Below are 17,733 nucleotides of genomic sequence, written 5' to 3' on the forward strand. Positions count from 1 at the left end.
CGCCTCAGTGCAGAAACTCCCTGAGTAGAGAAACCAGCGAGAATCTCTGACTTGAAGGTGTTCTTCAAATCCCTCTCAACAATAACTCCTCGTGATGAATTCAAAGTAGCATAAGGTGTAACCTCAATAGGTATATCCCCAATTCCCTTTGAATGCCAAAGAAGTTCCCTGCGTTGAGATGTGGATATTTCCACCAATATTTCACCAGATCGAAGTTTATTTACTGACTTTGGAGAGCCAACAAGACCTCCCAGTTCCTTCTGAATGAAAATGTGAGACATGTACTCTAAAGGTTTGTCTGAAATAGAATGTAGGATAAGAAAATGAGGTACAACAAGTGATACAGATGTTGAAGATTGCTGCTCAGAATTTTCAAGACATGGTCGTTTACCTATGGACTGTTTTTTCACTATTTTATTTAAGATTTTATTTGGAGGATCCATAATAAAAAAGGACATTTCGGTGCTCACTGATCCCACCCACCATGGAGCCCTACAAGAGGATGCACTACAATGTCAAACATGGACACTGCAGCAACGTCAGGGTTTCGTGAGCACTATACCCAAACACCAGCATCAGATACAATGTTGAGAACGTCCAACACTGGTACTTTGTTGACCCTAGCCCAAGTGGACTAGCTGATTGACCCGAGGGAGCCACCCCAAGGCCATCCGTCTACAGGTGGTGTTAGGGTTGGACCCCTTAACCTCCAGGATCCTTCCCTCCCCTTCACGGGTCACCACTCACGGCAAAAACGTGGGTGGATGTTTAAATCCTAGAGGAGGTTTGAAAGAACAGAACTTTCCCTGGGAGGTCCCCTCACCATGTACAGGAATCCACACCGAGAGATCATGCAACCATACTAAAGAATTTGTCAGAAAAAAAAGAAATGTATGGAATGGTGTGATTACATTTTTATACAAAAAGATGTTTATATGTCCATTCATTTGATTTTTTAAAACTTTCAACTACACAATGTTTAGTTGAGCTTTGTCATCGTGACATACAAACATTGTGTAGTTGAACTTTATGATCTTGGTATATGAACGTGGTGTAGTTTAACTTTAACATTATGGTATATAAACAATATGTATTTTAACTTTATAATCGTGGTATATAAACAATATGTAGTTGAACTTTATCATGTAGTATATAAACATTGTGTAGTTCAACTTTATCACGTGGTGTATAAACATTGTTTAGTTCAACTTTATCACGTGGTATATAAACATTGTTTAGTTCAACTTTATCACGTGGTATATAAACATTGTGTAGTTCAACTTTATCACGTGGTATATAAACATTGTGTAGTTGAACTTTATCATGTAGTATATTAATATTGTGTAGTTCAACTTTATCTCGTGGTGTATAAACATTGTGTAGTTCAACTTTATCACGTGGTGTATAAACATTGGGTAGTTCAACTTTATCACGTGGTGTATAAACATTGTGTAGTTCAACTTTATCACGTGGTGTATAAACATTGGGTAGTTCAACTTTATCACGTGGTGTATAAACATTGGGTAGTTCAACTTTATCACGTGGTGTATAAACATTGGGTAGTTCAACTTTATCACGTGGTATATAAACATTGTGTAGTTGAACTTTATCACGTTGTATATAAACATTTTGTAGTTGAACTTTATCATGTAGTATATAAACATTTTGTAGTTGAACTTTATCATGTAGTATATTAATATTGTGTAGTTCAACTTTATCACGTGGTGTATAAACATTGTGTAGTTCAACTTTATCATGTAGTATATAAACATTGTGTAGTTCAACTTTATCACGTGGTATATAAACATTGGGTAGTTGAACTTTATCATGTAGTATATAAACATTTTGTAGTTGAACTTTATCATGTAGTATATTAAAATTTTGCAGTTCAACTTTATCACGTGGTATATAAACATTGTGTAGTTCAACTTTATCATGTAGTATATAAACATTTTGTAGTTGAACTTTATCATGTAGTATATAAACATTTTGTAGTTGAACTTTATCATGTAGTATATTAATATTGTGCAGTTCAACTTTATCACTTTATCACGTGGTATATAAACATTTTGTAGTTGAACTTTATCATGTAGTATATAAACATTTTGTAGTTGAACTTTATCATGTAGTATATAAACATTTTGTAGTTCAACTTTATCACGTGGTATATAAACATTGGGTAGTTGAACTTTATCATGTAGTATATTAATATTGTGCAGTTCAACTTTATCACGTGGTGTATAAACATTGTGTAGTTGAACTTTATCACGTGGTATATAAACATTGGGTAGTTGAACTTTATCATGTAGTATATAAACATTTTGTAGTTGAACTTTATCACGTGGTATATAAACATTTTGTAGTTGAACTTTATCACGTGGTATATAAACATTTTGTAGTTGAACTTTATCACGTGGTATATAAACATTTTGTAGTTGAACTTTATCATGTAGTATATTAATATTGTGCAGTTCAACTTTATCACGTGGTGTATAAACATTGGGTAGTTGAACTTTATCACGTGGTGTATAAACATTTTGTAATTGAACTTTATCATTATGGTATATAAACATTTTGTAATTGAACTTTACTTACGATTGGTTATTTTTTATTCACACAGCTACGAAAACAGGAAGCCACGATTCAGTTTCTTAAAAAGGAAAATCACAAACTTCAAAGTAAACTTCATATAGGTATGCTTTAGTTTAACAGTCATGATGTTTAACTTGTAATTTTCTGTCATTTTGGTGGTTTGCGATTTTTGCCGCCATTTTCTTAACTGTAAACCAGAGCATTTCTACTTATTGGCTTTATTTTGATTTGTTTCCACCGTAATAATACTAATAAATTATGGTTCGCGAAGAAGTAGGGAAACTTATATTATTTATTAACATATTTGTAATTCTCTTTTAATACGAATCCGTTATGTTGTTAAAGTGGCAAACACATTTTAATAAGCAAAAGTTTGTATATTGTAATTAACGTTTATTGAATAATATAAAATTATTTCTAAGAATGTTTTTCGATTTAAGTCGTACAAAAACGGACTTCAGACTTCTGTTTGTTATTGTTGATGTAGACTCAAGTGTATTTTCTGGTATTTGTATGATTTCTAAGTAGGTTGTACATAACATCGAAGTATATTGCATGCATTTGGAGAAGTGTATTTATTATTTAGTTTGCGATTTTAATTTTAGAATTTATAGTTGAAACTTTAGTGTAGTTGTTCAAATACTGACAGAAGACAAAGTCATACTGACAAATAAATAATACGCTGAAAACTAGTAAAACACGAAGTCATGCCCACACTGTCACAAATGTTGGTGTCTGTCATTAATATTCCTAAAGAGCTCTTTTTCTACTTTAATGAATAACTACCCAAAGAGTTACTGCACCACCTCCCATGTGGTTCCTGTGGAGAATACTGTCTTACCTTATCTGTTCATCGGGCAAACTACGGACAAGAATCAGTCTTAATAAGGCGGAAACAGGACTCATCTGAAAAGATGATTTATCGCCAGTATTCTAACTATATGTTGGCATGCTGGCTTGCTCAAGTAACACAGTGGCGGCTGTGTATTATGGCTAATATTGAATTTTATGTAACCCTTCTTACAAAATAACCTTATCAGTTCACTGTTCTCCTGAATACAAGACTTCTTTCGGGCTAGACGTGTTAATTTAACCTAAACACGGTTACGTTGAGCAGTAGTTTCTGGCGTCTACTAGCAGACTTTCCCGTGGTCCGATGACGTTTCAGGGTTCTAAATGCAGTACACTGGGGGTATCCTACTATTTTAGATACAATTTCTAAATATCCAAACAATTGGACGATTTATAACTTCTGGCATGATTCTTCACCAAGAACAGATTGTTTGAGCAAAACCTTGAACTGTTTCTTGTTCGATCATACGCTACCTTCTGCTATAGAATAGCATGTAGACATTTTAGCCCGGCTGAACATTACTTGAGCTAAAGACAGAGAGGGTGAAGGTGAGCAGCTCTTTAATAACTAGAGGGAGTAGGCATATGTGACCCTCTTTTTAATTACAGCAAAGGGAACTAGATTAAAATGTTTTTATTAAAAAGAAACGATATGAGGTAAACACCTTTTTAACAGGACATGAATGTGTGAATTTCTCTATAATAACTCGTGAGGGTAAGGGGTTCAAACTGTGAACTTAAAGCTGTGATTTATGTTTATGTATTAGTAGTTGTTTTTCAAGGTTTATCAAAAATCAGTGTAAAATGTTAATCCCACTATTCGTTGGTAAAAGAGTAGCCCAAGAGTTGGCGGTGGGTGGTGATGACTATCTAGTTTTACACTGCTAAATAAGGAACGGCTAACGCAAATAGCCCTCGTGTAGCTTTGCGCGAATTTCAGAAATTAAGAAATAAACCAAAAATATGAATACGAGTGACAGGAAATTAAAGTGTTAATTAAAAAACTAAAAAAAAAAAAAGCCAACAAAACCTTTAATTGTAGGCAGACAGAAGGGATTGTGTTTTAGAAAGTAGAAATCGTGTTCACTGTCGTGTTATCAGAGGGATAAATGACATCGGCATTAAGTCTCTAGTGAAAAACAAGAACAAGCTGTTCAAACTTGTAAGAGCGATAGCCCGAAGCTATGTACGTCCAGTTTCTTCTCAATATTGACTGACCACTGGTTGCATGGGGCACCTGACCTTCCATTACTCACACGTCCAATATCGATTCGATTGGGTAGTTTTAGACAGAAGCGTTTGTGTTGATACTTTTGTTCTCGAATGTTTTTTTTTCTTCCAGAAATTTGGTGAACTTGTAGCAATGTTTGATCAGAATCTCAGAACTCAAAAATAGTTTGTGTTTAAACAACTGAAAATAATTAAAACTGTTAAAAGTCAATTATACAATGTAATTAACTTACTGGAAAAAAAAAAGCGTCATGGTTACGTTTATGAGACATTTCCTAGATTGTAGCTTAACTTTTATGTTGGTAGCTTGTGATGAAAGGGAATAATTGAGTACTGTAAGAAAACAGTACAACCGTCAGCTTCAGATAATGTTACGAATTATTTAATTTACGTAACGTTTTGGCTTTACGCCTTTACTGTACTCAAATTGTATGCTTCTAATAAAGGCGTAAAACCGAAACGTTAAAAAGATGAAACATCTCTTAAGATTCTCTGAAGTTCACAATCGTCAGTAGTTCGTAAATTTAAGAAACAATATTTAATAACAGACATCAACTAGTTGCTGATTTATTATTTTTTTAATATTTAAATACTAACTCTCATTGAACAGCTATAGAATTGAAGAGCAATAGATAGGAGTGAAACAGATTTATATTACGCATGTATAGCTAAATGTTAAAAGAACTAATTTTGTATTCTTATATTCTTAACTGAAGTAACACAGTGAATATTGTTTTCTTAGAACCAAGAACCTAACCGTAATTAAGACAACAATACAATTTGGTTGAGGAAGCTCATATTTATTGTCTATAAATGCGTAAACTATTGTCTGGAGTTACTTGTTACATGAGTGAGGTATAATAGTTGATGTTTCTTTCAGAGACGGTTTGCTGTTTTTATTTGTTTGTTTCGTTGTTGACCACAAAATTACACAATGGGTGATCTGTATTGTTCTCTCCGGGGTATCAAAACCAAGCTTTTGACGTTTTAAACTTTCGGACCTACCTCTGGGCTACTGAGGAGCTTTTGAGACGGTACCCTCTATTGAAGTATTATAACGCCCTCTACAGTGAATAATGTAAAGCAATACTTACAATCAAAGTTCCAAGGAAAATGTCCCCCCTCTAGTACAGCGGTAGCTCTACAGATTCAGAGATGCCAACCATTACGATTTGAGCGTAATCATTACGACTTTGGTGTATACATTACGACTATACGCTCATACAGACAAATATTACGACTTGTTGCAACTCCCAAATTATTATATATTATATAGGCCTATACAGTAAAGTAATAAATTGTTCCCCCAGGGCTTGAAAGGGGTGAAAAGAAAATTTCTAGTGAGATACAAATAAATTTTGATAATAAATAAAAGGCATAGTCCAAATGGCTACTTGCGATATTCATGTTTGTGCTTGAAATAGTAAAAAATATTTGTATCCCCGACGTCTACCAATAGTTTGAGTGCGGTGCTTCTCCATACTGGGTACGTGGGGAAATCTAGAATTACGTCATCAGTGCTTGTCAGCCAATCAGCGCTCGCGTAGATGGGTATTTCTCGTTTTCTAAGCGGCATAGAAACACCAATGCGATCGTTCACTTTTTTGTTTCTTGTTTTGTTTTTGAATTTCGCGCAAAGCTACTCGAGGGCTATCTGCGCTAGCCGTCCCTAATTTAGCAGTGTAAGACTAGAGGGAAGGCAGCTAGTCACCACCACCCACCGCCAACTCTTGGGCTAATTTTTTACCAACGAATAGTGGGATTGACCGTCACATTATAACGTCCCCACAGCTGAGAGGGCGATCATGTTTGGTGCGACCGGGATTCGAACCCGCGACCCTCGGATTACGAGTCGAACGCCTTAACACGCTTGGCCATGCCGGGCCCACGATCGTTCACAAAATGGAAAAACGAGGCCTCATTCACCAGATCATCTTGTTTCTGGCAAATCTAAAAGGACTAAAACTGTGAAGCGAAAATTTAGGAAAGAGTATGGTGCAAAATATCCGGTCATTAAATACACAAAATACAGTCATAAATGAGCAACTTATAGCAGTAATAAATAATAAGTTATAATAAAAATATAATAATAAACACCTTAGAGACATTGGTCAGGCCTTGTAGCCGCAAATGATAACGGGCTCTGTCTACAATCATTACGCTCAGTCATTTGAAATAGTGGTCATCTCTGCAGATTTACAATGCTAAAATCAGGGGTTCGAGTTTTCTCGGTAGGCTCAGCAGATAGCCCTATCTGGCTTTGCTATAAAAAAAAAAACACATACACAGTCCAAGGAAAATTGCAAAACGTAGTTTTACTTATTAAATATATATATAAAAACATGACTGAATAAAATTATAAATAAATGGCTATAACTGTACACAAACATTATAATTAAAAGTCTACATTCACTAGTTACACAAAAATAATTGAAATTGCATAATCTCTAGTTATACAAACATTATAATTAAAAGTCCACAATCACTAGTTACACAAAAATAATTGAAAGTACATAATCTCTAGTTATACAAACATTATAATTATAAGTACACAAATGCTTTACATTATTCACTGTAGAGGGCGTTATAATAACATGTTCAGACAGATATAAATGCCTAACGTAATAGGAGAGGACCTATCTGTTAATGCATATCTGTAGGATTATCTGTAAGTTTTAATATCGAATTAAAAAAGACGAACGTCTGTCATTTGGAACAATTGGTTTTCAAGAAACGTGTTATATGCTTTACTTGCTAATGCCAACACTTTAGTATAAATGTTACTTTGTTGTTGTTTTTTGTTTTAAAACCATATTTTTTTTCTGTACGTATCAGAGTTTTTTATGTATTCTTCTGTAATGATTTTTAGTGGACAGAAAGTCTGCACGAGCCCTGGTGGAGAGTCTTGAAAAGGAAGCTGCAGATTTTGAGAAACTTTGCTCGTTCCAACTTCAACAGAAGAACAACATTTAAAAGATTGATCTGAAAAACGTTTTGTGCTCAGTAATATTGTTTCAACTTTCAGTAAATGCGCTTTTTATTCAGTAATTTTGTTTTACAGTTTTAGCTGACACACTTTAGTATGCAGTAAACTGCTTTATTGCTATTATGATTAAACGAGACATAGTCTGTCAGCACTTATGTACATAGTGATTTGGCAGTTAAATTTGTTTCAATTTATAAAAGCAGTACTGCTTTTATATAAACAAATCAACGATTATGCAAAATTTAAGTTGCGATAAAAATTATGTTTACCACAGATATTGTTTTATTACGTTTTACTAAATGTTCTTTTGTGAATTTCAAATCATAAGTGTATAAACTATATTTGGAATCATACTCTATCTTAAGCGCTTTACACCATATCATTAATATGAACCTTATTTATTTTAATCCAACAAGAACATTTCATGTTCCTTGTGAATTGTGACAAAAACTTATTGATCACTGGAGTTTCGAGAACAAGAGAAGGGCATGCGTAGAACGATAGACGTAACTTGTCTATTGGTCTTGCTGTTTTTCTATAATTGTAAGCTGTTAGAGATCTAGCAGTCTACTCATTATTTGCATTAGTAGTTTACACATCGTTGCTTTAGTCGTTTATCCATTGTTACGATGTTACAAAAAGGACAAGATGGCTGTCGGTTGAAGAAAGATCAACAGAGATGGGAGTTGTTACGTTTTTAACTGTAATTTTTTCTAACCGACAGTTTGAACCTCTCTAGAACAGTAACTGCTTTAGTTATTAACAACTTAAAACAGAACTTACAGATATCCAACAGTTACACTTGTTACTCAATTTTAACAAATAACAAACCTTGCTTAACTGTTTACCGATTACCTTGTTCTCTGATTCACTGAAAGGTCAGTTTGTTAAAATATATGCCTGAGGAATGTCCCATTTCAGCAAATAAACAAATGTTATTAAGGAACAAATGTTAAAATGTTTATAGTAGATACTTTGTGTTAATTTTACTATTGTATGTAGATTGGCACTTTGATTAATTTATCTCTTACGTTACTACAGGAGGAACAAACTTTCTATGTACTTGTAACACTCTTCAATATTTCTATTTATTTACCGAGTATAAAAATGATTAAACTTTGTACTCTCACACAACGTTTACTTCATATATTATGATATTAGAGTTTCATTGAACTATTCTTACTCGGAATCCTTGTCGCTGAAGTAAACTTAATATAATGTTTATTGTAGTGTTTTTTTTCTTTTAAATATGAAACGCTGTACAGTTAACTTATTATCATCACTTGCTACGTTTAGAAGCTTGATTTATTACTGAGTTTTTAAAACTTATAAGTGAAAAGAACGCTTTCGTATTAATCGGTTTGTTTTACGTGACTAAGCCAGGACTTGGTGATCCAACATATTTTATGAATTGAGTCACACTATAAATCATGGTTTCTCAACCAGTTGTGCAGGAAATCAAACTTTCTGAATGGTGAGTGGCACCGTTCCGATAAAGTGGTATGTAAATTTTATATATCGGAAATAGATACAGCCCTACTATTTTAAAGGATCTGTATCTGTATAATTTCTTCATCGTTTGTGCCACTTGGTAGTTTTGTTAGTTTTCAAAGCCTGACTAGTTTGTTGAATGACAAGTAAGAATAGGCTGTAACTGTATACTTTTCATGTCATCTTATAATACGTTGATTAATAACATGATTTTTGTCCATATTAGTTTCTGATTCCCTTTACTCTGCCAAGTGGCTCATCTGACCAGAGTTAAGACACAATGTATCATTTATACTTTCCTTTAAAATACATCAATGAAAATACCAATTTACTTACACAGCCACAACGATAAATAATGATGTATAAAAAACCCAACATAACTGTTTGTAATTTTCACCTGAGAAATACTTGTTCCTATTTAGAGGTTACTGCAGGTGTGGGAAATAAACAAAACGTATCCTGTCATTCCTAGAGATACTACATAGTATGTCAGTAAGAGTTTCTTTTTCTTTAATTGTATCATCTCTTGAGCTCCACATGGAAGCAATGTTTTCACTCAGACTTTAGTAATTGATAGTTGTACAATATGTGGAAAAAAGTTTAAACCACTTCAGAGACAAATACTATTAACAATAGAGGAACTGGTTAAGCTGTTTGAGCTTTGCTTTGTTTACCACGACAAATTTTATTCTACAAGAATGATAGATTTGTTTTTATTACTGTAGAATGTTTTATATGGTATTTTATAAATTGTAGACCTAAATCTAATACGTAACTTAGTTTTTATCTAATTTTCGTCAAGTTTACTGCAAGAAATCCCTCTTATGTTATCTGTTTACATTCTTTATGAATCAGTTTCAACATATCAGTTATTGAGGTTCTGAAAATTTATTTGAATATTTGTATTTATTTGGATGAACCGAATGTTTCTGTGAAACGAAGAAAGAGAAACTCTTCAAGCGAGTGAAATGTTCTAATGTGCTTTTTTCTGTTATTAAACGTTCACTTTATTTCTTTACAGCAAGGTGTATAAGAAACTGATTAATTGTGACATCCTTTCTTTAAACAACAACTTCACTTGATTTAAAGCCTTACAGTTTGGGAAGTTGAAGTAGAAATTATTCATATTTATAAAGTTTTATTTTATTACTTCTCTTGTAGGACCGGTATGGTCGAGTGGTTAAGGTGCTGGACTCAAAATCTAGGTTCGAATCCTTCTCACACCAAATATGTTCGCTCTTTCAGCCGTGGGGCGTTATAAAGTGACAGTTAATCCCTCTATTCGTTGGTATAAAAGTAGGCCAAGAGTTGGCGATGGGTTGTGATGACTAGCTGCCTTCCCTCTTGTCTTACAGTGTTAATTATGGACAACTAGCAAGAAATATTTATTTTGTTTCTTTTTTAATTTCGCACAAAGCTACTCGAGGGTTATCTGCGCTATCCGTCCATAATTTAGCAGCGTAAGACTAGGGGGAAGGAAGCTTGTCATCATCACCCACCGCCAACTCTTGGGCTACTCTTATTACCAACGAATAGTGAGATTGACCGTTACATTATAACGCCCCCACGGCTAAAAGGGGCGGGCATGTTTGGCGCGACGGGGATGCGAACCCGCGACCTTGGGATTAGGAGCCGGACGCCTTAACCCACATGGCCATGCCGAGCTTTAAATATTTCTCTCACTTCGCTTTGAAATGTCAAACATACTTAAAAACGTCTGAAAATTATATTACATTCATGAATTATATTTTTGTATGTTCTTACAAGTTAATTAATATTACTGTATTTATCATCTACCAACAAGTCTTAAATATAACTACTGGAATTACTTAATGCTTAAATACAGCTCCGACAGAATGATTTCTAATACCCTAATTAAGTGTATAAATCACGTTATTACCACTCTCTAGAAAAATTTCTAAATTATGTTTTTCCTTTTTTAGAAATTTAAATGAATGATAGACATAAAGCAACAAACACATTTTAACATAATTCGTGTCTTCAAGAGATAACAGTTAACGCCAATATATAAAATACCACAAAAACAATAACATCTTTTTCTTTCGTGTTTTACAAATATTATGCTTGGAAATATTTATGTATTTATTATATAAGTATCTTATTATTTTCTTTTTTTATATTCTCATCGGAATATACAGGTAATTAATCTGGCTTTAAATTGGCATTTTCAGCAAGAACATTGGGTTAGCTCTGCCATTACAAGTGAGTAGTTAATGGTCTTGTAATTAAAAACCTTTTGTGCGTACAAATAAACGTCCATTATTTTTAATTAAACGTACCAATCTCGCGTTCGAATTTCGTCACTTCACGTCGATAAATAAGAAGACACAGAGGACAAAAATTAAGGACTTAGGATAAATTGTGTCAGTAATCTAATATATTATGATCAAGAGAATTAAAAACAAATTGTTTTTCAAGAGTTTCAAAGCGGAAAGTATTCAATGTGGCATTTCGCTGAAAATAAAAAGTAATGTATCAAACGGTTTGTCGCTACTTGACGACAGAATACAAAAACTAGCTTAATGTTAGGGAATCATAGAGGTTTGTTTGTTTTGAATTTCGCGCAAAGCTACTCGAGGGCTATCTGCGCTAGTCGTCCCTAATTTAGCAGTGTAAGACTAGAGGGAAGGCAGCTAGTCATCACCACCCACCGCCAATTCGTGGGCTACTCTTTAACCAACGAATAGTGGGATTGAGCGTCACTATTATAACGCCCCCACGGCTGGGAGGGCGAACATGTTTGGTGTGACCGGGATTCGAACCCGCGACCCTCGGATTACGAGTCGAACGCCTTAACACGCTTGGCCATGCCGGGCCCAGGAATCATAGAAACGGTTTTGTAAATCCAAGTCATTTCAATGTTCACGGATAGCAGCATATAAATTACTTCTGGTTCGTAATTTGTATGTAGTCCACAAATTCCAGACAAATGTTTGCCGTAAGTGTAACCGTAAATGAATACTTTGTAATTCTAAAACTATTATATGTAGTCTAATTCTGATCCGTTTAAATTATCTTAAAATCCATATAGATAAACCAAAATACTAGTTTATGTTAGTTTTAACATCCAAAGGGGAAAAAATACGTACCACAAAAAAAAAAACCAACCCTCTACTTTGGTTGATATTTATTTGAAAAAAATAAATCCATGGCCCTATAATGACACGTTAGCCCTTGTGGTTCGATAATTTCACTATGGTATGCCTTATGACTGAAGCTATCTTTCCGAGGAAGGATACACGATATGGAGCTGAAGGATACAACACTAAGAAGAAGATACTCTTTAATGTTTGCCATCGAAACGAAAAAAATAAATAACCCAAAGAAACGCTTAGAACAACGATGGGCTCGGAAATAATATGCAAAGCTAATCCAAGACAATCATAATATATTTAAAATAAAAGGTATTTTTACGAGCAAACATTCCATATCTATTTCATGCCAATCTCATGTTACATATCATAATTTATCTCGGACGAGTCAAATAGTCTGAAGCTGAGATAAATTGTTATTTTAATTTATAAATTAATTAAATGTCCATATTATGATATTTTCCAACAAGATTGATACAGTTTTTTACCCAACACAAATATATTTTAAAATGCAAACAATAATACAATTTATATTAACAGCTATTATAAATAATGATTTTTATTCAATAGTTTTACAAACTTACAAATAATATTCAATCTTCTTTCTGGTCTCCAACTGAATGTTTTATTAACGGTTCACGATGAGCGAATTAATTTCAAGTTAATATCAGTACAGTTATTAACAGGGAATTAACTTGCTTCGTTTATTAGACGTCGAGAATTTTGCTAATAAAGTTATGTAATGTATTCGTAGAAATACTGATGTCCGAAATTCATCTACTTAAGTTAAACTGTTTGTAATATTCGAAATCTATAAACGTTCTTGGTCAAGTATCTAGTTTTCCGCTTAATTAATAAGTGTTTATAGCAGTTATATCCACCTAGGTTTATAGAATACGTACAAACTGTTGCAGACCAACAATATAATACTATCTCTTAGTATGTAGATTTATAAACTTTAGGCGAGGTTCTCGAAATTTCATTTGGCATACCTGACGATACGCTTGTGCTTTCATAAAACATATATTGTTGATTCTTACACTACATATATATATATTTAACTAAAACAAACATTATTATTAAAATGAATATACATTATTAAATGTGCCAAGTCGTTATCTATTGGTTTTGTTAAGATGATAAAGAAGTTTAAAAATGACAGAGGCTCAAAAGCCAAACTTTCATAAGCTTCCAACCTCATCTCGAAATCAATGTACGTTTACACGAAAAAAATATTAAAATAAATTGAAATAAAATCAGTTTTATTATTTGACTTTCAAATCTTCTAATGCACAACAATGGGTTTTTGTACCTTTAATTTGATTACACTTGCTTTTCGAAGCAGGAGTTGTAGAAAGTCGATCGTGAGACGTGTCGAAGAACAAGAAAGAAAGATACAAAGGAAAATGTTGTATCAGGCCATATGTACACAATCATGATCATAAATCTGCGTACGATGAATTAAGGAAGTAGTTCAAAGGGCAGCACGAGACCTTAGAAAGTGCAATTAAACACTAATAACCATTACCGTTGTTTAGAGACATTTTTTTATCTTGACTGCACATAACAATTAGGTAAATGTGCAACTTTACTAATTTTTTTAACTTGCAAAACCTTGTTCTGGATTTGGTGAAACCAGTAAAGATCTAAACGTAAAAGTGAACTCTGAGTCCACAGTGGGCTTTCTTTTCGAAGCTCTTGTAATAAACTTAAAACGTTTTACTTAAAAACTTTTGTAGATTGTTTCAAGGAGACTACACACCTATGCCATTTTTCTCATGAATACGCGGAAAATACACACAAATTAGCTAAAAGTTAGAAAAAATCTCTAATATGAATTTCATTAGCGTTTACTCTTTAAGAAAATTGTTGTAAGACAAGATAAACGAATTGAAAGATAGGAGAAGTCGAGTCGAAAACCGTGGCAGAAATGGCAAAGCAGTTGCGCCACTTCTTGTTCAAAGCAGCCCATTTCACAGTAGAGATGTGGTCAAGATTTCTACTTTTGAATTTGGTACTTTAATGCATTAAATTTAATTCATTAATGCATCTTGAGGTTTGCTTCTACGGAAAACTATATTCTACACAAACAAATATTTCAGTAATATTTCAATTATAAAATACTTTTCTAATTTAGGCTTAAGCGCTTATTTTAACCCTAATATAATCCGGAAGTTACAGGTTGTGAATCAGAAGAGAGCAGGAAACTAAAACAACAGAAATATTTTTTTTATTCTCTGCGTTGTATTTGAAACTTTTATTACTGTATATTTTGGATATTACAGACAACAAGTCAAAATGCTAAAATCTTTATTTACGATATTTTAATGTAGAATTGAGCAGTTGTTTTGTTCAAACTCAACTGTTTACAATAGTTAACTTAGAATACTAACTTAGAAGTTTTTAAACTTCTAAGTTAGCATGTCAATTTCGGAATGGATCGGTCAACTATTTTAGGAGGATATGTGTCTACAGACAGACAGAAATTTATCCTGGATACTTAACGCACCCTGGATTATATTGGATACTTAACGTACCCTGGATTATATTGGATACTTAACGCACCCATACGGTGTAACATGAATAACGCACATGTGAGAACGCCTGTTCTCCAGTTTTTACACACAACTCTGTCTCGTGAACTGGATAAAAGTTGTCAGATGTTCTAATTTAGTTACATTCTTCTGTAATTAGCTGTAATGTCTTGTAGAATATTTTGTTTATATTAGTTTGATCGGTTCACATATATTTTTAACTATTTACTTAAATCCCAATAAGTACATCAGTAATTGAAATTTTTCCTAAAATAAGAAATTTAGAATTACTCAAATAAGTTGAAACAAATTATGTGAAGATCGAATGGACAGGGAATCAATACTTTTTCATAATAGTTTTGTATGTCAGCATATGATCTCCAGACGGTTAAAAACTGGAAAGTATTCCAAGTATTGTTCTTACCTTCTTTACACTCTAGTGATTAGCTACAAGACGAGACATTTTATTTCTTGAGTCACGTAAAGAAAATCAATAATAACAAATAATTGCATCGCATAAAAAGTGCTCCAGTTATAGTTCGAATAGCTAAAGTTTACCATAACAAGAATCTTAATAATAAATACTCGAGTCTGATTTTGATTTACAGAACTCTATACAAAATATTAAAAAAACATTCTGGAAAATCAAATTCACATTTATTGTAAAAACTAACAAGTAAATCTATTTTACAGTAACTGCTGTTAAACACAACGCTACGCAAAGAGCTATTTAGGACCTATCCACCGCTAGTATCGAAACCCACATTTAAGCGTTATAAGCCCTCATACTTAGCATTAAACACCAGATGGCTGGATAACGAGTAATTATAATAGTCACTAAATGTGTTCGTACATATGTTTACTAATGTGATAATTAAGTACATTTTCAAGTCACTATTCAGAAGAAAATAATTAGTTCAAATATCGCTCTTTCTAGAAATATTTAATACATAAATTCAGTTTATTTTTAAATACAGGTATTTTAAACTAGAAAATACTTATGGTATCGAAGTTTCTGTATGTATATTTTAAATAGAATTACACTTTATTAAGGTTTATTAAAGAAGTTCAATAATATTAACTGTTTCTGCACAAAATAACAAACAATTAAAGGGTAGAAAATTTCCATTAAAATTAAAATCCATCATCAGTATCTCATTTAATATAAATTATAAGAATTGAACCTCTTAAAGTGTGTTTCTCCATATATGTCCCTCACTGGTACAACGGTAAGTCCTTGGATTTACAAGGCTAAAAGTAGGGGTTCGATTCCTCTCGGAATATATATATATATATATATATATATTTTATATATAAAAGTGTAGGTAGAGCTTTGATATTGAACGAAACGGTTACCCCTGAAATTCAAGATACCAGTTTCAAATTTGAGCTATCAATTATGGGAAGGCCGCTCACATGCAGCATTTTGTGCTGAAATGGCTTTCTATTGAATAACGGAATTGACTGTCGTTTCTATAACCACCCCACAGCTAAAAGTGCGAACTTGTTCAGTGTCACAAACGACAAGTCATGGACCCTTCAATCCGCAGCCTGGTTAAGGAAAAAGATAAAAAACAGTCTATTTGTTATTAAACACAAAGTTATTCAATGAAGTATTTATGCTCTGCCCACGAGGCATATCGAGATCTGGTTTTAACGTTTTAAGCCAAGGGACTTACCGCTGTGCCACTAGTGGTCTAGAGAAACGAAAAAATAACATTGAAAAAGCTAAGGCAATCTAACACATCATAATTATAGGGGCCCGACATGGCTAGGCGGTGAAGGCACAAGACTCGTAATTCGATGGTCGCAGGTTCGAATCCCCATCACACCAAACTTGCTCGCCCTGTCAGCCGTGGGATCTTTATAATATGATGGTCAATCCCACTATTAGTTAGTAAAAGAACAGCCCAGGAGTTGGCGGTGGGTGGTGATGACTACCTGCTTTCCCTCTAGTCTTACACTGCTTAAACTACGAACGGCTAGCGCAAATAGCCCTCGTGTAGCTTTGCGCGAAATTCAACCCAAAATAATTATAGGACAAGTCTTTTGATTCATTTACGTTTGCTTTAATAAATGTTTTATCAGAAGTGGAACTTAAGAAAATAAGATTGTTTTCTAAAGATAAAAAGTGAACTTAAGATAACTTAATTCATTAAGAAGTTAATCAGCGTAGAGTTTTGAGGGTAAAGTTTCTAGTTTACGTTATTTGAAGGTATATGTAAAAATAGAAAAATATTTGAAGTATTCTAGTATTTTTATCCGATTTTTCCCTCCAAATGAAATTGTACAGAAGACTGGGAATGTAAAATATAGTCGGAATATAAATAAAAATTTGTTGAACGATTTAGTTTTGAAAAATTCATGTACTTTTTATTATTCTACTTACGAGAAAAAAAAAGTTTTACTTCGAAGAAACTGAATTTGATTTCTTTCAGCCAAAGTTTTTTCATCGTTTGTTTACAAGTTAAGTTACAAAATGTATTATTCTCTAAGCATAAAAATAGAAAAAAAAAACAATTTTATAAATATATCAAACTAAAGTTGTTCTCCCTCTAGAGGGAGCTGCACTTAAAGTTATTTTAATAAAATAGGATTTAGAGTAAATGGGTAAAGTAGAAGAGAGTCTATTATCTCATTATTGTTCCAAGTATATATTTAAAAACGCAATTAAGAAGAGCAAAATATAAAGGCTTCTCATTTTAGAGGACTGCCATAATAAAAAAAATGTTTTTCTCTTTACACTTGAGATATTGTGCACAAAAATATGCGTCTAGTAATTTTATAATTTGTTTATAAATCAGAGAAACTAAAGTGGCAAGAACGACCATACCGTTGTTCTATCAATGAAGTTATAATCAACTTTGAATTATAACAATGATTTGTGGGTACACTTGAAGTAACAAAATAAGTAACGAATACCGAATAATGTAGG

The 17,733-nt window shown here is 33.1% G+C and overlaps 1 protein-coding gene across 3 annotated transcripts in view; it reads left to right on the plus strand.

Annotated features, from left to right (window-relative positions):
* Positions 1–10,172, plus strand: part of LOC143245092 (uncharacterized) — a 91,153-nt gene extending 80,981 nt beyond the window's left edge. For 2 of the 3 annotated variants that reach the window (XM_076490964.1, XM_076490966.1), the window contains 2 exons: positions 2,621–2,693; positions 7,544–10,172. In XM_076490964.1, the coding sequence (XP_076347079.1) occupies positions 2,621–2,693; positions 7,544–7,647 (177 nt within the window). In that variant the 3' untranslated portion in view covers positions 7,648–10,172. The remainder of the gene's footprint in view (positions 1–2,620; positions 2,694–7,543) is intronic. The other variant, XM_076490965.1, reaches the window with a different exon arrangement.
* Positions 10,173–17,733: the final 7,561 nt, after the last annotated feature.

The sequence above is a fragment of the Tachypleus tridentatus genome, chromosome 2, assembly GCF_004210375.1.
Source record: "Tachypleus tridentatus isolate NWPU-2018 chromosome 2, ASM421037v1, whole genome shotgun sequence".
Classification (NCBI taxonomy): Eukaryota; Metazoa; Arthropoda; class Merostomata; order Xiphosura; family Limulidae; genus Tachypleus; species Tachypleus tridentatus.